This window comes from Cinclus cinclus, chromosome Z (assembly GCF_963662255.1).
Source record: "Cinclus cinclus chromosome Z, bCinCin1.1, whole genome shotgun sequence".
NCBI classification, from domain to species: Eukaryota; Metazoa; Chordata; class Aves; order Passeriformes; family Cinclidae; genus Cinclus; species Cinclus cinclus.
In genome coordinates this window covers 3,952,498-3,976,243 of record NC_085084.1, presented here as the reverse complement: position 1 = coordinate 3,976,243, position 23,746 = coordinate 3,952,498, and the positions used below count along the sequence as shown (strand labels likewise).

At 54.3% G+C, this 23,746-nt stretch overlaps 2 protein-coding genes across 2 annotated transcripts; both read right to left on the bottom strand.

Annotated features, from left to right (window-relative positions):
• Nucleotides 1-11,683: 11,683 nt before the first annotated feature.
• On the bottom strand, nucleotides 11,684-15,988 carry LOC134056676 (M-phase inducer phosphatase 2-like). The gene is made up of 14 exons (XM_062513533.1): nucleotides 15,876-15,988; nucleotides 15,408-15,719; nucleotides 14,942-14,983; nucleotides 14,617-14,653; nucleotides 14,386-14,490; nucleotides 14,208-14,316; nucleotides 13,833-13,963; nucleotides 13,498-13,671; nucleotides 13,291-13,386; nucleotides 12,908-12,970; nucleotides 12,703-12,801; nucleotides 12,152-12,285; nucleotides 11,933-12,044; nucleotides 11,684-11,809 (listed from the first exon to the last, which is right to left on the bottom strand). Exons 1-14 carry the CDS (start codon nucleotides 15,986-15,988, stop codon nucleotides 11,684-11,686), a joined length of 1,653 nt encoding a protein of 550 aa, XP_062369517.1.
• A 2,913-nt stretch (nucleotides 15,989-18,901) lies between these two features.
• On the bottom strand, nucleotides 18,902-23,204 carry LOC134056675 (M-phase inducer phosphatase 2-like). The gene is made up of 14 exons (XM_062513532.1): nucleotides 23,092-23,204; nucleotides 22,624-22,935; nucleotides 22,164-22,205; nucleotides 21,835-21,871; nucleotides 21,604-21,708; nucleotides 21,426-21,534; nucleotides 21,051-21,181; nucleotides 20,716-20,889; nucleotides 20,509-20,604; nucleotides 20,126-20,188; nucleotides 19,921-20,019; nucleotides 19,370-19,503; nucleotides 19,151-19,262; nucleotides 18,902-19,027 (listed from the first exon to the last, which is right to left on the bottom strand). The coding sequence occupies exons 1-14, from the start codon at nucleotides 23,202-23,204 to the stop codon at nucleotides 18,902-18,904; spliced, it is 1,653 nt and encodes a 550-aa protein (XP_062369516.1).
• Between the last annotated feature and the right edge of the window lie 542 nt (nucleotides 23,205-23,746).

Here is a 23,746-nt window from a genome sequence, read left to right as displayed (position 1 = left end):
GTTGCAGATGATTTTAGCAAAGATCCTCAGTTTAGCCATTTTGTGGAGTCATTTCTTCTGCTCTTCTGAGTGGTGATTTGCATTGCTGTTTTCTGCTTTATCTGCTCAGTTTTGGGGCAGGTTAAGTGGCCTTCCTTGTATGCCACAGCCCCTTTATTGCTGACCTCCACAACCTTTTCTTTAATTGAGGGCACACACCTCTTGGCCCATGTGTGTGTGCAGATGCCCCTTCCAACAGCTTGAAAATAGGATTATTGATGGGCAGCTTGGGAGGGAGCAGGACACGGGTGTGGGGACCAGGAGGCGCAAATGGGGAGCCAGGAGGATTTGGGGGATATTTTTTGGGTTCTCTCGCGGGGCCAAACCAAAGCAAAGGCAAGGCCCAACACAAATATCCAGGCCACTGTCACCTGGCTGGGGAAGGGGGCGCATAGAAAAGCCCCTCTAGGGAGCGGATCAGGAATGTGGGAAAGTGGAGGGGAGGATGGAAGGATGACTGAAGCACTTGGCACTGGGTGGCCACTTGCCAGGGTCAGAATGGGGGACCCTTGTGCTGCCCGATCCCAAAGAGTAAAACAGAAATCAACAAAGTTGTTTTGTGCGGTGCTTTATTCAGGGCCCGGGGACCTGAGGACTAGCATCCAAAGTCAAAGTCCCAACCCCTTAGTGAATCTTACGCAGTTTTATACCCTTTTACAAATCTTGCTTCACCATGGCTACATGCTATGGTCCACGTACTTCACATCAAAGGCAGCAGTCATTTTCGAGATAACATTTCTAAAGGTTATAACTCTTGCACACCTGCCTAAGTTAAGACAATAAGATACCTTTCTAACGGTTATAAATCCTACATGCTTGTCTAAACTAGAACTATAGATTAATCCCACACCTGTTTATTGTACTTCATCAGTAAATTCCCTACTGTTTCTGTAAATAACCAGTTGGTCCTTCTTCGCCCCACTGGCCCTTAACTCATTATTCTGTAGTTCAGCACATTCCCAGGCTTAGTTCCCAGGGCCTACCTTGTACTAGCTACAAACTGCAGCCTTAGCATTACTACCACTAACTATTAAATCTATATGTATATGCTAACAACTCCCCCCTTGTGAGCATCCTTCAATCTTCTGCAAGGATGCTCAACTTCTTCCCTCCATTCTTCATGTAACCGTCTCTAAGCACGAAGGAGGCGGTGTGTTCCCAGCCGGTTGTCCGTTCCTGGTCATAGCCTTCATTATTCTCCGGGTATGAATTCCTTCTCTGGTGATTACTCCTAGAAGACATCTGTAAACTCCATACACAACTCCAATTAATATCAACAATATTATTGCATATTGAACAATTGAGGATATCCAACCAGAGACCTGGATCCCTAAAGAGCTGAATATTGCTCCAATCCAGTTATGTTCCGCATCTTTTGCTATTTCCCTAGTTTTAGATTCAATATTCTCCAATTGATCTGTATCTTTTTCTACTTCCTTTGTCACATTTGGGATATGAATACAGCAATGATCTGTTTTCCCATGCAGATATCCACAAACTCCATGCTCTCTTAGTAACAGCATATCTAATGCCATCCGGTTTTGCAATGTCATCCAAGTAGTTGCCTGTAATTGTGAATTTAAATCTTTAAATCCCTTCTTGGTGGCTGCTGCTAATCTTTCGGTCTGTCCCAGGAGTCTATACAACATTTCCCTATTTCGATATGTGGAGATAGGTGCAAATAAAGATTCTAGTGCCCATCCGAATTTTACTCCCCCTGACGGTTCATGCCACTCATTTTCTTCAATAATTTCATCTCCTATGTCTCTCCTTTGCCTGGCCTGTATTTCTTGTTTATTAAGTTTAGATTGTTTCCAGAATGGACATAAGGTAGGAACTCCTAAAGTTATTTGAGTTACCATCCCATCAATGGGCATATGAGTGGTCCATTTCCCATGTCCCATTACCCAGACTAAGTTACCAGGGCTTCTGATAGTGGTAGTTTTGCAATCTACTTGTTTGTTACCGGCCATCTCTCCCCTAATTGTATGATTGTACCCTCTACATTCACATCCCCACTTGAGTAACACTCTTACTGGTACCAAACCTATTTCTGCTTCAGGAGTATCACAAGTAATAACTCGTGAACAATTCCATGTCTCTGTTGTCCCAGTTGATGTCCTCTGAGCTGTCTCTGTTGTTAATACTCTAGTATAGGTCTGGTTCTTATTTCCTATCCATTGAATGCACCAATTCACAGTTCCTAGGTAACTATATGTCTCTAATAAACTTGGTCCCCAAATTGCTCCCCAATCGTCTTCTAAAGACTGTGATTGCGTAATGTTTTGACATACTTCTTCATTTCTTGTGCGTTTTACCTGCATCCAAACCTTATTACAGGGTTCCCTTATTGGTCCTTCCACAATGCATTTGTTCATTTTACTAACCCACGCATAGTAGCCTGGCATTTGCTGGCAATCTTTTTCCAACATATTCCTAATTAATTGGCATCCTTCCTTCTTTTCTACATACTCCTTTGGTATCAATTTACAACTCCAAGTAAAATCCACAAATGCCCTGGGTAAGGTTTTTACTGGGATGATTCCCCACGGTATCGGCTCCCCGGCTGCCTGTGGTAAAGGTAAACAGGCTGTAATCGAGGAAACATTCTGCACTTTACCAAAGTCCCGAATTAATCCTACTATCAAATTTTCCTGTTCCTGACTGCGGGGAAATGTTACATCTATGGCTCGAGTTCTTCTGTGAGTTCCTCTGATGCTATTAAGATAAACTGCAGTTATTGCATGTCCCCGCCCACTATAGACCCCACGTTGGCCAGTGATTCCACCTCTCAAATGCGACCAAGCCCTGACGTTTCGTATTCCAAAGTCACCCATTTCTCCACATGAGACTATACACAAGTATCTACTTCCGAATTTCCCAATCTTCAGATCAGTAATATTTAACCATCCTCCTCCCATGGTTCCTTCGGACCACCAGCTAACTCCTTCGCTGATTTGATTCCACATTCCCTGAGAATTTTCCCTCCACCACTTAACTTGTATCCCATATTCACACTCGTTTTCCAATCGGAAAGTACAATTCATTCGCAAAGGAGGACTGTCCCACATGTCTACATAGGTTGAGGTTGGAATGACCTCAACATCCCCCTTCTTGGTACCATCCCCTAATAATGACATTACCCGTAATTTCAAGTTACCGTAGTCGAAACTATCTCTGATCCAGACTCCACATAAATACTTGTCTTCAGATCCCGATGTTACATTTATCAATTGTAGGGTAGTGTTTCCCATTTGTGTTTTCATATCCCAAGTTGTGACAATACCTGTGTCTACCCAATCCATATCCTTTTTCCATCTTACATTGACTTCTTCGGATCCAGCTCCCTGGTCATCGGTGAATGAACAAGTCAGATTTACATTCATTCCTTCAACCGCCATAGTCACCGGCTCTAGAACAGTAATAACAACAGATTCATGAGTTAAAGTTACTTGACATGACATGATCAGTCCAATGATTAAGATGTAGGCCTTGGGTCGGTGGGTTTGGCTCGAATAACCATCTTGGTGGAAGACAGTGGCTGCACTTCCCAATGAGTAGGGACTTTCTTGATCCGGGTGTAGTGGATCCAGTTGTTGATGCCCTCGACTTTTGCCGCCGTGAAGGTTGTCATAATCACCTGACGTGGACCCTCCCATGATTCCTTCAAGGGGTCCGTGCTCCAGTTCTTTACATACACCCGGTCTCCTGGTTGGATGTCATGGACTGGATTTTCCAGCGGCAGAGGGCGGTTCCACTGCAAAGCACCTCTCAAAGCTGTAAGAGTCTTGTTAAGAGATAGAACATAGTTAAAGAGCATTTGGTCCCCAACCACGTGAGGATCACCTTTTAATGTTGTTGCATGATATGGTCTGCCATATAGTATTTCATATGGACTTACTCCTACCTTTTCCCTGGGTTTAATCCTGATTCTTAACAAAGCCAATGGTAATGCTTGCGGCCATTGAATCTTAGCTTCTTGACAGATTTTCTTAATCTGACCTTTCAATGTCTGATTCATTCTTTCTACCTGCCCACTTGATTGAGGTCTCCATGGGGTATGTAAATTCCATTGAACATCAAGCACTCGTGCTATGTTTTGTACTATTCCAGCCACAAAATGTGGTCCCCTATCTGATGAAATTCCCAGGGGTACTCCAAACCTAGGAATAATTTCCCTTAATAAAGTTTTGACCACCTCCTTAGCCTGGTTAGTTCTGCACGGAAAAGCTTCGGGCCATCCCGAAAAAGTACATACATATACCAGAAGGTATCTGTACCCTTGAGCCCTGGGCAACTCTGAAAAGTCAACCTGCCAATAATCACCTGGCTCTGGTCCTACCTGTAATTTTCCTAATTGAATCTGCTTCCTCACTACGGGATTGTTCTTTATACAGACTGGGCACATTGCATTAACTCGTTTAGCTAAAGTCAACATCTGGTTAGAAATGATTTCTTTCTTTAAAAATTTAACCAATACCTCTGCCCCCCAGTGGCATTTGTTGTGCTCTGCTTCTAAAATTATTTTCATGATCTTGACAGGTACTAATACTTGCCCTATGTCGGTCACATACCACCCTAACGCGTTCTTCTGGGCATTCACAAGTCTGGCCAGTCTTTCATCTTCTAAGGAGTAATTGGGCTTCTGCTCTAGGTGAGGAGTGACTGGGCTTACCTTTGTCGGAATCAATGCCAATTGTGTCCAAACCTCACGTGCCACTTTCCGAGCAGTAGCATCTGCTAGATTATTTCCTTGGAAAATTTTTCCTTCTTCCTTCTGATGTCCTCTCACATGCATTACTGCTACTGCAGCTGGTTTATGCACAGCATCCAAAAGAGATAGGATTTCGTTTCGATGTTTTATAGATGTCCCTTGAGAACTTAACAGTCCTCTTTCTTTCCATAATGCTCCATGGACATGCAGAACTCCAAATGCATATTTAGAGTCAGTCCATATATTTACCTTCTTTCCTTGACTCAAAACCAAGGCGCGAATCAAAGCCACAATCTCTGCTTTCTGCGCTGATGTTCCCGGGGTGAGGGCTTTAGCTTCCACGACCTGGAGGAGCGTTACCACCGCATAACCCGCATACCTGGTCCCATTCTCGACGAAACTGGATCCATCTGTAAACAGTTCCCAGTCCGGAGACTCCAATGGCACGTCTTTCAGGTCAGTGCGGCTAGCGAAGACTTGTTCAATGACTTCCACACAGTCGTGGGTCAATTCGCCTTCTTCCTGCTCACTGCGGAGAAATTCTGCTGGATTGATATGGTTAGTTACTTTTAGCTCAACATCATCTTGTTCCCTTAATATTGCTTGATATTGCAACATTCTGCTGGAGGACAACCAATGCCCCCCTTTTTGTTCCAGAACTGTTATCACCATGTGAGGCACAAACACTTCTATTTTCTTACCCAAAGTCAATTTTCTTGATTCCTGAATCAATAGTACAGTAGCTGCCACGGCTCGCAAACAGGACGGCCATCCAGAGCTGACTGCATCTAGTTGTTTCAAAAAATAGCCGACCGGACGCTTCCATGATCCCAGCTTTTGTGTGAGTACTCCTAAAGCCAGTCTCTGTCTCTCATTTACATATAATTGAAAGTCCTTGGTTAAATCAGGTAGTCCCAATGCCGGGGCTTCTTTTAGTGCTTGCTTTAGCCCTTGGAATGCATTCTGCTGTGGCTTGTCCCACCGTAACTGTCTCTTTTAGTGCCTCATATAAGGGTTTGGCCAGGAGTCCGAAATTCGGGATCCACAGCCGGCACCATCCTACCATTCCTAGAAAGGATCTTAGTTCCTGATGATTTCGGGGAATAGGTATGGTGCAGATGGCTTCAATTCTATTTGCCCCTAATCGCCTTACTCCTTGTGTTATTTCACAGCCCAAATATAACACACTTGTCCGGATGAGCTGGGCCTTTTCTTTCGAGACCCGATATCCAGCCTGGCCTAGCATGTTCAATAAGCCTATAGTTAAATTCAGGCAAATGTCCCTTTCTTCTGTGGCCAGGAAAATGTCATCTTCATATTGAAGTATTACATGAGAAAAGGGAGATTCTTTTACCTGTGTTGTTTTCCATTCCTCCAATTCCTTGGCTAACTGGTTCCCAAATATTGTGGGGGAATTCTTGAATCCTTGCGGAAGTCGTGTCCAAGTAAGCTGTTTCTTCCGGCCAGAGTCAGGGTCTTCCCACTCGAATGCAAAATATTTCCTACTTTCAAATGCCAGAGGGATGCAGAAGAAAGCGTCTTTTAAATCAATTACTGTAAACCATTGAAATCTTTCAGACACAGATGTTAACAAAGTATAGGGGTTTGCCACCACTGGGTGGATATCCTTGGTTATATTATTTATAGCTCTCAGATCCTGAACTAACCTATATTTACCATTGGGTTTTCGTACTGGAAAAATTGGGGTATTAAATTCTGACTCACATTCTTGCAAAATACCTTGGATTAAGAATTGAGCAATCATGGGGGCTACTCCTTTCCTAGCTTCTAACTTAATCGGATATTGTCTAATCCTTACCGGTTGGACTCCCTCCTTTAGCTCAACCACTACTGGTTGAGCTGCCTTAGACTTACCTGGAGTGCCGGTTTCCCAAACCCAAGGTACCACTGCCTGTTCAACCTCTTCGGGAATTGGGGTGGGCTCTACCTCCTTAATCACAAATAGTCTAGATATCTCTTTATCAGGAATTTCTAATTTCACTCGTCCTCCTTCAAATAATGTTCTCACGTGTAGGAGAGATAACAGATCTCTTCCAAACAGTGACTCTGGGCAATTAGGCATATACAGGAATTGATGATCAAATTCTTTTCCCCCGAATTTTATGTCTAACGGCTGCAAAAATGTCCTCTCTTCTACTTGCCCAGTTGCCCCTATTACTTGAATTTTTACATCACTTAATAACCCTAATTTTGTATTCAAAACCGAATGTGTTGCTCCCGTATCAACTCTAAATTCTCGTTCTTGTCCCCCTACCTCCAATACTACCTTCAGATCCTGATCTAGTCAGCTCTGATTTTGATAGTCCCCTAACACAAATGCTTGAGCGACATCTACCGGCTCCGTGGTAGCTCCTGCGTTTCCCATAGGATTTACATTTCCCACATTACCCATTCCCCATTTGACTGGACATTCATTTTTCCAGTGTCCTAACTGTCTGCAGAAGGCGCATTGATTAGGACCCAATTTTCCTTGCCCCCCGAAGGGATTTCCCAATCCTCCCATTGCTCCCCTTCCCAAATTCTGCTGAATTATGCCCCTTCCTCGACCCATACCACCCCGGCCCCGTCCTCGTCCTCTTGGGCTTCCTCCCGTAGCGTGTTGCAATACTGCTAAAATATTTGCCTGATGTCTCTTTGCTGTCTCTTTTTCTCTATTATTATATACCTTCCATGCCACTTCTAGCATTTTCTCTAGGTTCCGAGTGTCCTCCCCTTCTAACTTTTGCAGCTTTTTCCTAATATCATCCTGAGATTGCCCCATAAAAATCAAAGCCAACTGTAATTTCCCTGCCTCCCCGTCAACCTCTAAATTAGTAAATCTGCGTGCAGTTTCCTTCAGCCGCTCCAGGAATGCTGATGGGGACTCACTTTTATCCTGTCTTATGGAATACAGTTTTGACCAATTCATTGTTTTTGGCATCCCCGTTCTAATCCCTTCTATTATTAATTCTTGATAAACTTGAAGTCTTTTCCAACCCCGACTGGTGTTAGGATCCCACCCGGGGTCCTCTCTTGGGACCAAGTCATTTAGAGTTCCATCCGTCATTTGTACCCTCAACATTTCCCTGGCTCGTTCTGTCATTGCCCGTAACACCATCTCTTTCTCGGTTGAATCCCTCAATGTATCTAGTAACACCTGTAAATCATTCCAATCAGGATTTTGTGTTTTTATTATCATTTTTACCACTCGAGCAACCTTGTCCAGATCCTCCCGGTATGACCCTGCTGCTTGTTTCCAAATTATCAGATCCCCAGGTGAGAACGGGACTTTAATAACCACCTTCTCACCTTGAGGTCCCATAGCTTCCCTTAAAGGGGCTATCAGTTGGGGTTTTTCCCTATTTTTCCTCCCTTGTCTAGTTCTTTCTGCAATAGGGGTTCTCGGTATATTACGGGTATGACCGGGAGATGGCTCCCCAGGACAAGGTATTATCGATTCCTGGGAGCCCTTCCCCATTTCTGGGGTTTGTATTATTTCTCTTTCTTCTTTATCACTATCTTCCTCTTCCGAAGCTAATTCTGCAGGAGGGGCACTAGGAGCTACAAGCAAAGATAGGTCCTCTTCCTGGCTTGTCAGCTTTGTCAAACAACCATTACACCTATTCCTTTGCCTACAACCTTGACAATTTTGTTCCTCTACCTGTAATACCATAATACCACATTCTTTCTGCCATTTGGGTTTGCCTTTTAGGGTATAAAACAAATCCAAATAAGGAATCTCATCCCATTTTTCATTTTCCCGTAAAAACTGCATTAACGGGGATATCACACCAGGGTCAATAGACCCATTGAGGGGCCACCCCGAACTTCCAGTTTCATATTGTGGCCACCAATGATTACAATAGTCAATCATCCTTTCCCTTTTTAACTCTTGATGGAACCCTTCTCTTTTCCAACGCCCCAACAAACATCCTAACGGAATATTTTCCGGAACCTTTTCATTAGATTGAACCAAAGCTTTAAACGTTTTAAATGGCATCATAATAACACAATCACACAATACTATCTCACAAACACACTTCCAACAGTCACAGCTACAACAGATATTGATTATCAAATTATTAACCAATAAACCAACAGATACTGATTATCGAATTATTAACCAACAAACCAACAGACACTGATTATCAAATTATCAACCAACAAACCAACAGACACTGATTATCAAATTATTTAACCAACAAACCAACAGACAGTGATTATCAAATTATTAACCAACAAACCAATAACCAACCAAACTTGCCACTTCTCGACGCCGCGAGGGGCAAGTGCCGATCCTGCGCAGCTTTCGCTGCGTCTAACGGTCAGCGCCTAGGCTTTACCAACCAGAGACGTCTTCTGCCCAACCCTGCGAGGATCGCCGCCTCGACTTATCAGGCAGGCACCTAAACCAAATAATAAAGCACCTTCGGGCTTACCTGTTACAGTTGTCCGTCAGGCGCGGGGTCGGGCGCGGGTCGATGACTCCCCAGGAATCACCTGGTGCCGGCGTGGAGTGGATCAGCTCGCGAACCGCCCCAGCCACCTCCGGAGTCCTGCCGCGGTCGCCAAAAACTGCTGCCCGATCCCAAAGAGTAAAACACAAATCAACAAAGTTGTTTTGTGCGGTGCTTTATTCAGGGCCCGGGGACCTGAGGACTAGCGTCCAAAGTCAAAGTCCCAACCCCTTAGTGAATCTTACACAGTTTTATACCCTTTTACAAATCTTGCTTCACCATGGCTACATGCTATGGTCCACATACTTCACATCAAAGGCAGCAGTCATTTTCGAGATAACATTTCTAAAGGTTATAACTCTTGCATGCCTGCCTAAGTTAAGACAATAAGATACCTTTCTAACGGTTATAAATCCTACATGCTTGTCTAAACTAGAACTATAGATTAATCCCACACCTGTTTATTGTACTTCATCAGTAAATTCCCTACTGTGTCTATAAATAACCAGTTGGTCCTTCTTCGCCCCACTGGCCCTTAACTCATTATTCTGTAGTTCAGCACATTCCCAGGCTTAGTTCCCAGGGCCTACCTTGTACTAGCTACAAACTGCAGCCTTAGCATTACTACCAATGACTATTAAATCTATATGTATATGCTAACACTTGTGTTAAGGACACCCACCCCTTCCAGACCCCACAGCCATGGGGATCCCACAGAGCTCTGTCCCCCAGAAAATTATTGCCACAGCCCTGGGGGTCCTGCAAAGACCAGAAGCGCCCCCCTCTCATGAGGGTGACATGGCTTTGGGGGTCCCAGGCAGAGGGATGAGGTGTTACTGGCCTGGGGGTCCTGATGAGCACAGCCACACTCACAAGGGGCGTCAATACCTTGGGGATCCCATGGACAGGGGGCTTAATCACTACAGGAGGGTCTCAGAACATGAGGGATTAATGCTCCTGAGTGTCTTGATGAACCCTAACCCCCAAATGGGGGCTGCCACACTTTCTGGGAGTCCTGCTGGGAGGAATGAGTGTCCCAGCTCAGAGGGGAATGCTGCAAAGTTCAGGAGACCTCCTGAGAAAAGAGAGTGTCCTGGCTGCGGGGGTCCCACAGCAGCCCCAAGTTTCCCAGGGGTCCTGCCAAGCTGTCCTGGTTTGAAGGACAGGTGTTTGCCAAGGAAAGCAGAAGCTTCCTCTTGGACTGAAAGAAAATGTGATTCTTCCGATTATTATAATTTTGGAATTAAGAGAGCTCTCAGGCAAAGATATGGGGGTAGGAATAACAGTTCTTTACTAGTATATTTAACAAGACAAACAAGAACAACAAGAGCTATGAAATTACCCACAAACAGAACAGTAACTCAGTCCCAGTGTTTTTTGGCTGCAGGCACCTTTTCCCTGAGCTGCAGTTCCCAGTGCTGGGGGCGGGCAGGTCCCGCAGAGCCGCAGGAGGGCTGGGGGTGATGGCAGAGCTGTCCCAGGGGGAGAGAGAGATGGAGAGAGAGAGCTCTCCGCTCACGGTGTCGGTTCCGCTGCTCAGTAGAGTGCTGGATGGTGGTAGTTCACAGCGAGAAGACAGCCGGGCAGGGTCCGATGGTGGTTTCCCGACGCAGGGATGGGACACCGGCGGCGATCGTCCTTCTCATCCGAACTCCGCGGGGGAAATGGGCCGAGACCCAGCCTTCCGCTTCCTCTTCTGGCTGTTTGAATCTCGCCGGGTTTCACTCTTCCCTCCCGTCCCCTCCCCCTTGTCACCAGGGCCCAGTCAACAGGTATCTTAGCATGACAATGGGGAAAATTCCACAGAGGGAAAAAAAAGAAAGAACTAACCCTCAACACAAGCCCAGCATGTCCAGGAAAGAGGGTCCCATGCGGGTCCAGGGCCATACTGCTGCCGCCCCACCCTGCAGGAGCAGCAGCCAAGGGGCCAACACTTGCCCCTTCCCCACGCACCTTGTCTGTGGGGAAGCCACCACAGCCCAGGGAAACCCTATCCCTGTCCTCTGCCAGCAGCTGTCCCTGTCCCCAGAGCCCCAGAGTCCTCCATCCCAGCCTGCCCGTCCCCCCACCCCTCCGTTCCTATTGCAGAGCCCTGGAGTGGGCAGGGACAGCTCAGGAGCCAGGTTTGTTCTCCTACAATAGGAGTTTATTAACAGACATTGTAATTAACAAACCATCCTAGCAACAGACAAACACAAAAATATTAATAACAATAAACTATTTACAATAAACAAAAAATATGGAAGACCATAAATAAAAAATACTTATAGCAAAAAACAAAACAAAACCATTTGTAACAATAAACAAACGCAAAACCAATCTTAACTCTAAATACCTTCCCAAACACATCCTAACAAACAAGAGCAAGCCGAGGCGCATCCCTGGCCAAGGGAACTCTTCCTACAGTTGTTCCCCGGTGGGATGCATGGATGGATGGATGGATGGATGGATGGATGGATGGATGGATGGATGGTCACAGGTCCCGCCCGCGGACGAAGAGCTCCCGCCGGCCGCGCCGGCTCTGCCCGCGGAATTTGCGCAGCTCCTCCTTGAACGCCGGGTGCGCCATGGGCCGATAGTCCCGGGGCTCGCAGTGGCTCTGCAACGCACGGCTCCATCAGCCCCATTGCAGGGAAGGGGCTCAGAGCCAGAACTGCCCCTCCCCACTGCCGTGCGCCCCCCTCAGCTCCTGCCAGCGAGGGGACACCGGGAGGGGACTCACCGGGAACTGGAAGAAGAACTCGCGGTACCCCCCGTTCAAGACGTAGAGCTCAGGGTACTGCAGCTGCGGGTACTCGTGGCAGGACCGATCCCTCTCCCGCAGGAACTTGCACCTGTGACTCAGGGAAAGGCCACGGGATCAGCCCCGTGCGGGCATCCAGGCGTGCCTGGGGGACGGGCAGACCCCAAAGTGCCCTCCCCCCACCGAGGCATCGCTCACATTTTGGGGCCCCTTTCAACAGAGAACTCGCAGTGGAAGATGACGATCACCCTCTTGCTGCTGTCCAGCGCCACACTGGGCCGCTCCAGCAGGAATTCCTCCACATCCCGCTGCAGCGGCAGGTTGACAGCACCCTGGGGACGGACACACGAGGCACCTTTCTCCACTCTGCCTCCCATTTCATTTTCTGCAGGGACCCACGGACGCTGCCCCACAGCCTCCCCCACTGTCATGCTCCTCTTTCCAGCTGGGAATCAACCTTTTAGGGAGTGTCTTGACACTCCCCTTGGGGCTGCTCTGTCCCTCTGGGCAGCTCTGTACCCTTCCTGAGGGGCTGCTCAAGCTCTCTGGAGGCTCAGAGTACCTCTGGTGAGGCTGCTTTACTCCTCTCTGGGAGCTCTATATCTTTGCTTCATCTCTCAGAGGGTACTCAACAAATCCCGGGCGATCCTGAACCCCTTGCTGGCGTTATGCTCAACCCCTCGTGGCGGTTCCTCCCGTTCCTCCCAGTCCCAGGAGCACAGAGAGCGGGGGGAGCGTGGAGTTCTGACCGTGATGTGGCCCCCCTCGTATTCGTAGGGGTACCGGCAGTCCACCACGATGCTGCTCTCGAGGAAGCTGCTGAAGTGCCCCGTCAGCACTGCCACCAGCTGCGGGGGGAACAAGTCACCAAGGGGGGACACACGGGGGCAGGTGGGGGGTGGAGTAGGCAGGCAGCCCCTTGGGGGGCCTGGCAAAGGGTCACTGTCCCCTTACCGTGCCAGGGGAGATGTACTTCAGGCTTGGGTCCTTCCCTTCCACCGTCGGCAGGAGGTGAGGCTGGAGGAGAGAGGATGCGGGGTCATCCCTGTCCTAGGGACACGTCCTGGGGGTGGCACCTGTCCCCCCAGCCCAGGAGCTCCCAGTGGTCAGTTCTGCACCCGCAGGAGGGGAAAGGGCAGATACATGTGGCCGTGGCATTGGCATGGACCCAGAGGAGCAGTGATGGGGCTCTTTATCCAGTGCAGGGACTGCATGCTGGGCAGTCACAGCCCTGTGTCCCCAGCCAAGGGCCACCAGCTGGCTTTGGGCTCTTGCAGGGCTCCAGTGATGGTCCCTGTTCCCAATAATGCAGCCCTGCCCCATCCTCGTGGCTCTACCATGGAGAAGTCCCCAATGAGCTCCTGCTCATCGCTGGCCAGCACTTTCTCCATCTCCTCAAGCTGGGCGGATCTGGAAGGCTCCAGCCCCACTCCCTGTGGAGACACACACAGCCCCAGATGACATCAGAGGCTCTGGAACAGCAGGGACGTGGCCCAGTGCTGCTGGACAGGCTGGTCCCACTCCTCCCCTTCCCCATCACCCACCAACTGCACCGACGCCTCCTGGTCAGGACTGCCAGACACCCTCTTCTGCTTCTTAGCCTTGACAGGGGTGCCCCTGTGCGAGGGCTGTCCCCGCTTCAGGACGGGCCTGGGGACACTGCCGGGCAGCCAGGACGAGCGGAAGAGCTGCCGGCACTGGCTGCGCTTCCCCGCACGCTGTGGGGAGAGCCCGTGCTGCTGCCTGGGGTGTTGGGAGCCCCCAGCAGCAGGGCTGGTGCTGCTCACCAACCAGCCCCCACCTCAGGGACCTTGGGCCCCTTTGGAGACCCCGAGAGGGGACTGTGGGGCTCCATCCTATGCCAAAGGCTGCCACATACCAGCTTTGCCTCCTCCTTCTTCATCACTGGCGTGGTCAGCCCGTTCTCCATCCCCTGGCACATGGTGGCATCGCTCTGCCAGAGCACCAGCTGGGGGGACTTGGGGGAGAAGCAGAGGAGATGGTGAAGGGGACAAGTCCTGTCAGCTGCTTTCCACCCCCACGCAGGGATGGATCCCGTACCCAAGCTCCATCCACCTCCCAGTGCATTCCAGGCTTGCAGTCAGGGTGTCCCAATGACCTCCCAGCCCGCCCATCTCCCACATCCGCAGGCCCCCACCCATGGGGAGGTTGTGGCAGCAGCTCCAACGCGTCCAGCCGCAGGATCAGCCATTCTTGGTGCCCTCCCGAACCCTCCAGTCTCTCACCAGCAGTTCTGGTGTGCGGGAAGGGCTCTGGGCAAGAAGGTTCCTCCTGGCAGCCCCATGGCCGGCGGGCAGCCGGTCCCGCTGGCCCGGCCTCTGCAGCTTTTTGGGGCCAAAGCCCTCCTGCAGCGGGGGAAGACACGGGATCAGCACCCCTCTGCCCCCTCCCTGACCCCCAGGTCCCGCTGCCCCCTCATCCTCGGGCTCCGTCTGGCGCTGCTGCACTCTGTCCCTGCGCACCTGGAGCTGGGAGATGTCCTTCAGGACCGGTCTGGCTTCCAGCTGACACTTCTGTGGGACAGCCAGGGGGTGAGAGGTGCTGCACAGGTGCGGGATCCCTGCCCCCGCTGCTGGCTCCATCTTCCTCGTCCCTGCTCGTCCGGGGACTCGGCAGGATCCTGCACAGCCTCCAGCACCTACCGGCAAGGAGTGCATCCTCTGGCCAAGGAGCTTCCTGCTGCAAGAGGAGGGAAAGGAAAGGATGGAATGAAAGCGCTGTGTCCCAGCCCTCTGCCACTGTCACCTCTGTCCCCTACGTCCTCAGGGTGGGGGAACAGCTCCCCGGGGCAGCCACAGCTCCCCAAAGGAACCTGGGGCAGGTACTGAACGAACACCAATGGCCTGAGTGGGACCCCAGCAGGGGCACGGGGACAGCCTGGCTCTTGGGTCTGGGACAGGGACAGCCTGAGCACGGGGACAGCCTAGCATTCGTGTCCTGCCGCAAGGACACAGCCCCTCCACTTACTCTTTGAGACGTCTCCCAGAGTTCGGCATCATTTTCTGGAAGCTGTGGGGAGAGCAGAGATGAGCTTTATGGGGGGATGGCATCCGCATCCCTGCCCAGGCAGCCCAGGTTGTCACGTCCCAGACACAGACTGGGGGACACAGCCGGGCTTAGACCGAGCCCTGCTGCTCGGGAGAGGCAGGGCCAGGGCCAGGGCCAGGGCCAGGGCCAGGGCCAGGAGGTGTCCCCGGGGGGACACGGGGATGGGGCCACTCACTTTTCCCTCACGGCTGCGGAGCTCTGCTGTGTGGGGGAGTCCGGTGCCAGTGCTGCGGGAACAAGGGACAGGGATAGCCGCGGTGTGGGGATCGGGGAGCTGGCCGCAGCCCAGGACAGCGGGCAGGATGGGTCCGTGCAGGGAGGCCCCCAGCAGGCGGGTGGCAGCGCCGTCGGGAGCAGCGGTCCCGCATGGAATGCTGCGCGTCACCCCGAGCAGGGTCCCCAGCGGAGCGGCTCCTGGCTGAGCCCCAGGGACCGCAGGCACGGGCTCCTGCCCATCACTCCCCAAAAAGCCTCGAGCCCCTCGGACCCCCCTCCCACACCTTCGGCACGACCCCAGAGCCAGCAGCGGTTGGGGACGGCTGTGGGGCGGAGCAGCCGCAGTCCCTCACCTGGATCCGTGGGCTGCGAGGACACCGAGTCCCCGGGGCAGTCCGAGGCCAGCGGCTCCGGGGACAGCGTGTGCCACAGCCGCGGGAGGGGCAGCGCCCCGCGTCCCCTCTGAGGGGTGTCCTGGTACCTGCGGGCGGACAAGTGTCGGTGACACGGGGCAGTGTCCGTGGCCCGGGTGCCCCTTCTTGCCCCGGCGAGGCGGGGGCAGGAGCTGAAGGAGGGATCCCAAAAAGCGTCCTTTGGCACGAGCCCCGGACAAAGGCACCCCGGCCACCCCCGTCACCTGTCCGGGACCGCCGGGTCAGCCCTATCCAGTGACAGCGGCGTGAGCGCGGCTGTGCCCGGGGAGGGCAGAGGGGAGATGGCCGCCAGCCCGCGGCCACCGCGCAGTGACATGGCCCGGGCAGGGACCGAGAGAGCGAGCTCCGGCAAGTAACCGGGGACGGGGGACAAGAGACGGCAAGAAGTAAGAGGTGCAAAGAGATGGCAGTGAGAGGCGGGAGTTGATAAAAGGCGATAAGAGGTGATAAAAGGTGACAAAAAGTGATAAAAGGTGGCCGGAGGCGACAGGAGGCGAGCAGAGGTGACAGGTGCCACCCGCGCCGCTCCCGCTTAGAGCAGTAACAGGAATAACAACACCAGCGGCAGCCGCAGCCAATGGGAGGCCGCGGCGCGCACGAGGCGACTCCCCCAGCCAATGGGAGGTCGCAGTGGGCGCGAGGGCCAAAGAGAGGCGCGCGAGGCGCTTGGGGGCGGAGCCGCAGACGAGGGGGCGGTTTCAGAGGCGAAAGGGGGCGTGTCCAGCAGAAAAAGGGCGTGGCCAGCGCTGCCCTCACGACGGGCGGGGCCGCGCCCTGTCAGTGCAGGGGACACTCGGTCCCTCCCGTGTCTCCTGCAGCGCGACAAACTTGTGCCCTAATGCCACCCTCACAACCCCGACTGCCACATGCAGCCACAAGAACGCAAGCTTGAAATCTTGGACCTTCTTAATAGCGGACTTTCTTTTTTTAAAGGCGGCTGTGAATGGCCTGCTCTGTGTACCAGCCAGAAAACTCTTATTTCTGTATTAAACGTAACCAAAATCAGTTAATTGTGCTTAAAGCTGCTTGATTCCTTTGCTCTTGCAAGCACGCCCTTGAGTCCCTAGTGTTTATTTCCCCTGTGCTTCCAGCCTGCCTCAGTTTCCTCATGGATGTGCCAGAAGTGTTGGAATTTTAAGAGAGCTAAGTAGAGACCTGGGTGGGGGGGGGGGCGGGGGGGGCGGAAATCACAGTCTGGAACTAATCTCGCTTTTCTCCCACTTGGAGATCAAACGTGCCGAAGGAGCCCAGCCCCACGGGTGTTTGGAGTCCAAACTTCACGGGTGTTTGGAAGGCGCTGTTCCACTGCTGAGAGCCAGCAGCTCTGACACAGCCCTGCAAAAAGCACCAGTTCCTCCTGCTAACAGCAAATTCTATGTATTTTTACGTGTGTATATATATATATATATATATACACACATTTATATATAGAACAGGAATTCTGAGAAAGCTCTGTGCCACTCTAGTGACATTTTATGCTGTTCAAGTCTTGTCAACTGCTGCCTTAAAACATTTGAAGAGCTGAAAGGGGATTTGACACAGAATGAAGTTGCAGATGATTTTAGCAAAGATCCTCAGTTTAGCCATTTTGTGGAGTCATTTCTTCTGCTCTTCTGAGTGGCGATTTGCATTGCTGTTTTCTGCTTTATCTGCTCAGTTTTGGGGCAGGTTAAGTGGCCTTCCTTGTATGCCACAGCCCCTTTATTGCTGACCTCCACAACCTTTTCTTTAATTGAGGGCACACACCTCTTGGCCCATGTGTGTGTGCAGATGCCCCTTCCAACAGCTTGAAAATAGGATTATTGATGGGCAGCTTGGGAGGGAGCAGGACACGGGTGTGGGGACCAGGAGGCACAAATGGGGAGCCAGGAGGATTTGGGGGATATTTTTTGGGTTCTCTCGCAGGGCCAAACCAAAGCAAAGGCAAGGCCCAACACAAATATCCAGGCCGCTGTCACCTGGCTGGGGAAGGGGGCGCATAGAAAAGCCCCTCTAGGGAGCGGATCCGGAATGTGGGAAGGTGGAGGGGAGGATGGAAGGATGACTGAAGCACTTGGCACTGGGTGGCCACTTGCCAGGGTCAGAATGGGGGACCCTTGTGTTAAGGACACCCACCCCTTCCAGACCCCACAGCCATGGGGATCCCACAGAGCTCTGTCCCCCAGAAAATTATTGCCACAGCCCTGGGGGTCCTGCAAAGACCAGAAGCGCCCCCCTCTCATGAGGGTGACATGGTTTGGGGGTCCCAGGCAGAGGGATGAGGTGTTACTGGCCTGGGGGTCCTGATGAGCACAGCCACACTCACAAGGGGCGTCAATACCTTGGGGATCCCATGGACATGGGGGCTTAATCACTACAGGAGGGTCTCAGAACATGAGGGATTAATGCTCCTGAGTGTCTTGATGAACCCTAACCCCCAAATGGGGGCTGCCACACTTTCTGGGAGTCCTGCTGGGAGGAATGAGTGTCCCAGCTCAGAGGGGAATGCTGCAAAGTTCAGGAGACCTCCTGAGAAAAGAGAGTGTCCTGGCTGCGGGGGTCCCACAGCAGCCCCAAGTTTCCCAGGGGTCCTGCCAAGCCCAGCATGTCCAGGAAAGAGGGTCCCATGCGGGTCCAGGGCCATACTGCTGCCGCCCCACCCTGCAGGAGCAGCAGCCAAGGGGCCAACACTTGCCCCTTCCCCACCCACCTTGTCTGTGGGGAAGCCACCACAGCCCAGGGAAACCCTATCCCTGTCCTCTGCCAGCAGCTGTCCCTGTCCCCAGAGCCCCAGAGTCCTCCATCCCAGCCTGCCCGTCCCCCCACCCCTCCGTTCCTATTGCAGAGCCCTGGTGTGGGCAGGGACAGCTCAGGAGCCAGGTTTGTTCTCCTACAATAGGAGTTTATTAACAGACATTGTAATTAACAAAAGATCCTCGCAACAGACAAACACAAAAATATTAATAACAATAAACTATTTACAATAAACAAAAAATATGGAAGACCATAAATAAAAAATACTTATAGCAAAAAACAAAACAAAACCATTTGTAACAATAAACAAACGCAAAACCAATCTTAACTCTAAATACCTTCCCAAACACATCCTAACAAACAAGAGCAAGCCGAGGCGCATCCCTGGCCAAGGGAACTCTTCCTACAGTTGTTCCCCGGTGGGATGCATGGATGGATGGAAGGATGGATGGATGGATGGATGGATGGATGGATGGATGGATGGATGGATGGATGGTCACAGGTCCCGCCCGCGGACCAAGAGCTCCCGCCGGCCGCGCCGGCTCTGCCCGCGGAATTTGCGCAGCTCCTCCTTGAACGCCGGGTGCGCCATGGGCCGATAGTCCCGGGGCTCGCAGTGGCTCTGCAACGCACGGCTCCGTCAGCCCCATTGCAGGGAAGGGGCTCAGAGCCAGAACTGCCCCTCCCCACTGCCGTGCGCCCCCCTCAGCTCCTGCCAGCGAGGGGACACCGGGAGGGGACTCACCGGGAACTGGAAGAAGAACTCGCGGTACCCCCCGTTCAAGACGTAGAGCTCAGGGTACTGCAGCTGCGGGTACTCGTGGCAGGACCGATCCCTCTCGCGCAGGAACTTGCACCTGTGACTCAGGGAAAGGCCACGGGATCAGCCCCGTGAGGGGATCCAGGCGTGCCTGGGGGACGGGCAGACCCCGAAGTGCCCTCCCCCCACCGAGGCATCGCTCACATTTTGGGGCCCCTTTCAACAGAGAACTCGCAGTGGAAGATGACGATCACCCTCTTGCTGCTGTCCAGCGCCACACTGGGCCGCTCCAGCAGGAATTCCTCCACATCCCGCTGCAGCGGCAGGTTGACAGCACCCTGGGGACGGACACACGAGGCACCTTTCTCCACTCTGCCTCCCATTTCATTTTCTGCAGGGACCCACGGACGCTGCCCCACAGCCTCCCCCACTGTCATGCTCCTCTTTCCAGCTGGGAATCAACCTTTTAGGGAGTGTCTTGACACTCCCCTTGGGGCTGCTCTGTCCCTCTGGGCAGCTCTGTACCCTTCCTGAGGGGCTGCTCAAGCTCTCTGGAGGCTCAGAGTACCTCTGGTGAGGCTGCTTTACTCCTCTCTGGGAGCTCTATATCTTTGCTTCATCTCTCAGAGGGTACTCAACAAATCCCGGGCGATCCTGAACCCCTTGCTGGCGTTATGCTCAACCCCTCGTGGCGGTTCCTCCCGTTCCTCCCAGTCCCAGGAGCACAGAGGGCGGGGGGAGCGTGGAGTTCTGACCGTGATGTGGCCCCCCTCGTATTCGTAGGGGTACCGGCAGTCCACCACGATGCTGCTCTCGAGGAAGCTGCTGAAGTGCCCCGTCAGCACTGCCACCAGCTGCGGGGGGAACAAGTCACCAAGGGGGGACACACGGGGGCAGGTGGGGGGTGGAGTAGGCAGGCAGCCCCTTGGGGGGCCTGGCAAAGGGTCACTGTCCCCTTACCGTGCCAGGGGAGATGTACTTCAGGCTTGGGTCCTTCCCTTCCACCGTCGGCAGGAGGTGAGGCTGGAGGAGAGAGGATGCGGGGTCATCCCTGTCCTAGGGACACGTCCTGGGGGTGGCACCTGTCCCCCCAGCCCAGGAGCTCCCAGTGGTCAGTTCTGCACCCGCAGGAGGGGAAAGGGCAGATACATGTGGCCGTGGCATTGGCATGGACCCAGAGGAGCAGTGATGGGGCTCTTTATCCAGTGCAGGGACTGCATGCTGGGCAGTCACAGCCCTGTGTCCCCAGCCAAGGGCCACCAGCTGGCTTTGGGCTCTTGCAGGGCTCCAGTGATGGTCCCTGTTCCCAATAATGCAGCCCTGCCCCATCCTCGTGGCTCTACCATGGAGAAGTCCCCAATGAGCTCCTGCTCATCGCTGGCCAGCACTTTCTCCATCTCCTCAAGCTGGGCGGATCTGGAAGGCTCCAGCCCCACTCCCTGTGGAGACACACACAGCCCCAGATGACATCAGAGGCTCTGGAACAGCAGGGACGTGGCCCAGTGCTGCTGGACAGGCTGGTCCCACTCCTCCCCTTCCCCATCACCCACCAACTGCACCGACGCCTCCTGGTCAGGACTGCCAGACACCCTCTTCTGCTTCTTAGCCTTGACAGGGGTGCCCCTGTGCGAGGGCTGTCCCCGCTTCAGGACGGGCCTGGGGACACTGCCGGGCAGCCAGGACGAGCGGAAGAGCTGCCGGCACTGGCTGCGCTTCCCCGCACGCTGTGGGGAGAGCCCGTGCTGCTGCCTGGGGTGTTGGGAGCCCCCAGCAGCAGGGCTGGTGCTGCTCACCAACCAGCCCCCACCTCAGGGACCTTGGGCCCCTTTGGAGACCCCGAGAGGGGACTGTGGGGCTCCATCCTATGCCAAAGGCTGCCACATACCAGCTTTGCCTCCTCCTTCTTCATCACTGGCGTGGTCAGCCCGTTCTCCATCCCCTGGCACATGGTGGCATCGCTCTGCCAGAGCACCAGCTGGGGGGACTTGGGGGAGAAGCAGAGGAGATGGTGAAGGGGACAAGTCCTGTCAGCTGCTTTCCACCCCCACGCAGGGATGGATCCCGTACCCAAGCTCCATCCACCTCCCAGTGCATTCCAGGCTTGCAGTCAGGGTGTCCCAATGACCTCCCAGCCCGCCCATCTCCCACATCCGCAGGCCCCCACCCATGGGGAGGTTGTGGCAGCAGCTCCAACGCGTCCAGCCGCAGGATCAGCCATTCTTGGTGCCCTCCCGAACCCTCCAGTCTCTCACCAGCAGTTCTGGTGTGCGGGAAGGGCTCTTGGCAAGAAGGTTCCTCCTGGCAGCCCCATGGCCGGCGGGCAGCCGGTCCCGCTGGCCCGGCCTCTGCAGCTTTTTGGGGCCAAAGCCCTCCTGCAGCGGGGGAAGACACGGGATCAGCACCCCTCTGCCCCCTCCCTGACCCCCAGGTCCCGCTGCCCCCTCATCCTCGGGCTCCGTCTGGCGCTGCTGCACTCTGTCCCTGCGCACCTGGAGCTGGGAGATGTCCTTCAGGACCGGTCTGGCTTCCAGCTGACACTTCTGTGGGACAGCCAGGGGGTGAGAGGTGCTGCACAGGTGCGGGATCCCTGCCCCCGCTGCTGGCTCCATCTTCCTCGTCCCTGCTCGTCCGGGGACTCGGCAGGATCCTGCACAGCCTCCAGCACCTACCGGCAAGGAGTGCATCCTCTGGCCAAGGAGCTTCCTGCTGCAAGAGGAGGGAAAGGAAAGGATGGAATGAAAGCGCTGTGTCCCACCCCTCTGCCACTGTCACCTCTGTCCCCTACGTCCTCAGGGTGGGGGAACAGCTCCCCGGGGCAGCCACAGCTCCCCAAAGGAACCTGGGGCAGGTACTGAACGAACACCAATGGCCTGAGTGGGTGGGACCCCAGCAGGGGCACGGGGACAGCCTGGCTCTTGGGTCTGGGACAGGGACAGCCTGAGCACGGGGACAGCCTAGCATTCGTGTCCTGCCGCAAGGACACAGCCCCTCCACTTACTCTTTGAGACGTCTCCCAGAGTTCGGCATCATTTTCTGGAAGCTGTGGGGAGAGCAGAGATGAGCTTTATGGGGGGATGGCATCCGCATCCCTGCCCAGGCAGCCCAGGTTGTCACGTCCCAGACACAGACTGGGGGACACAGCCGGGCTTAGACCGAGCCCTGCTGCTCGGGAGAGGCAGGGCCAGGGCCAGGGCCAGGGCCAGGGCCAGGAGGTGTCCCCGGGGGGACACGGGGATGGGGCCACTCACTTTTCCCTCACGGCTGCGGAGCTCTGCTGTGTGGGGGAGTCCGGTGCCAGTGCTGCGGGAACAAGGGACAGGGATAGCCGCGGTGTGGGGATCGGGGAGCTGGCCGCAGCCCAGGACAGCAGGCAGGATGGGTCCGGGCAGGGAGGCCCCCAGCAGGCGGGTGGCAGCGCCGTCGGGAGCAGCGGTCCCGCATGGAATGCTGCGCGTCACCCCGAGCAGGGTCCCCAGCGGAGCGGCTCCTGGCTGAGCCCCAGGGACCGCAGGCACGGGCTCCTGCCCATCACTCCCCAAAAAGCCTCGAGCCCCTCGGACCCCCCTCCCACACCTTCGGCACGACCCCAGAGCCAGCAGCGGTTGGGGACGGCTGTGGGGCGGAGCAGCCGCAGTCCCTCACCTGGATCCGTGGGCTGCGAGGACACCGAGTCCCCGGGGCAGTCCGAGGCCAGCGGCTCCGGGGACAGCGTGTGCCACAGCCGCGGGAGGGGCAGCGCCCCGCGTCCCCTCTGAGGGGTGTCCTGGTACCTGCGGGCGGACAAGTGTCGGTGACACGGGGCAGTGTCCGTGGCCCGGGTGCCCCTTCTTGCCCCGGCGAGGCGGGGGCAGGAGCTGAAGGAGGGATCCCAAAAAGCGTCCTTTGGCACGAGCCCCGGACAAAGGCACCCCGGCCACCCCCGTCACCTGTCCGGGACCGCCGGGTCAGCCCTATCCAGTGACAGCGGCGTGAGCGCGGCTGTGCCCGGGGAGGGCAGAGGGGAGATGGCCGCCAGCCCGCGGCCACCGCGCAGTGACATGGCCCGGGCAGGGACCGAGAGAGCGAGCTCCGGCAAGTAACCGGGGACGGGGGACAAGAGACGGCAAGAAGTAAGAGGTGCAAAGAGATGGCAGTGAGAGGCGGGAGTTGATAAAAGGCGATAAGAGGCGATAAAAGGTGACAAAAAGTGATAAAAGGTGGCCGGAGGCGACAGGAGGCGAGCAGAGGTGACAGGTGCCACCCGCGCCGCTCCCGCTTAGAGCAGTAACAGGAATAACAACACCAGCGGCAGCCGCAGCCAATGGGAGGCCGCGGCGCGCACGAGGCGACTCCCCCAGCCAATGGGAGGTCGCAGTGGGCGCGAGGGCCAAAGAGAGGCGCGCGAGGCGCTTGGGGGCGGAGCCGCAGACGAGGGGGCGGTTTCAGAGGCGGAAGGGGGCGTGTCCATCAGAAAAAGGGGCGTGGCCAGCGCTGCCCTCACGACGGGCGGGGCCGCGCCCTGTCAGTGCAGGGGACACTCGGTCCCTCCCGTGTCTCCTGCAGCGCGACAAACTTGTGCCCTAATGCCACCCTCACAACCCC

Coding starts and splice junctions, on each gene's coding strand:
- LOC134056676 (XM_062513533.1), bottom strand. CDS start 15,988: ATGTCACTGCGCGGTGGCCGCGGGCTGGCGGCCATCTCCCCTCTGCCC. Junction 15,720..15,875: donor GACCCGGCGGTCCCGGACAG/GTGACGGGGGTG, acceptor GTCCGCCCGCAG/GTACCAGGACACCCCTCAGA. Junction 12,802..12,907: donor AGTACATCTCCCCTGGCACG/GTAAGGGGACAG, acceptor TTCCCCCCGCAG/CTGGTGGCAGTGCTGACGGG.
- LOC134056675 (XM_062513532.1), bottom strand. CDS start 23,204: ATGTCACTGCGCGGTGGCCGCGGGCTGGCGGCCATCTCCCCTCTGCCC. Junction 21,182..21,425: donor GAGCCCTTCCCGCACACCAG/AACTGCTGGTGA, acceptor ACAGGACTTGTC/CCCTTCACCATCTCCTCTGC. Junction 20,890..21,050: donor AGAAGGAGGAGGCAAAGCTG/GTATGTGGCAGC, acceptor CTCTCCCCACAG/CGTGCGGGGAAGCGCAGCCA.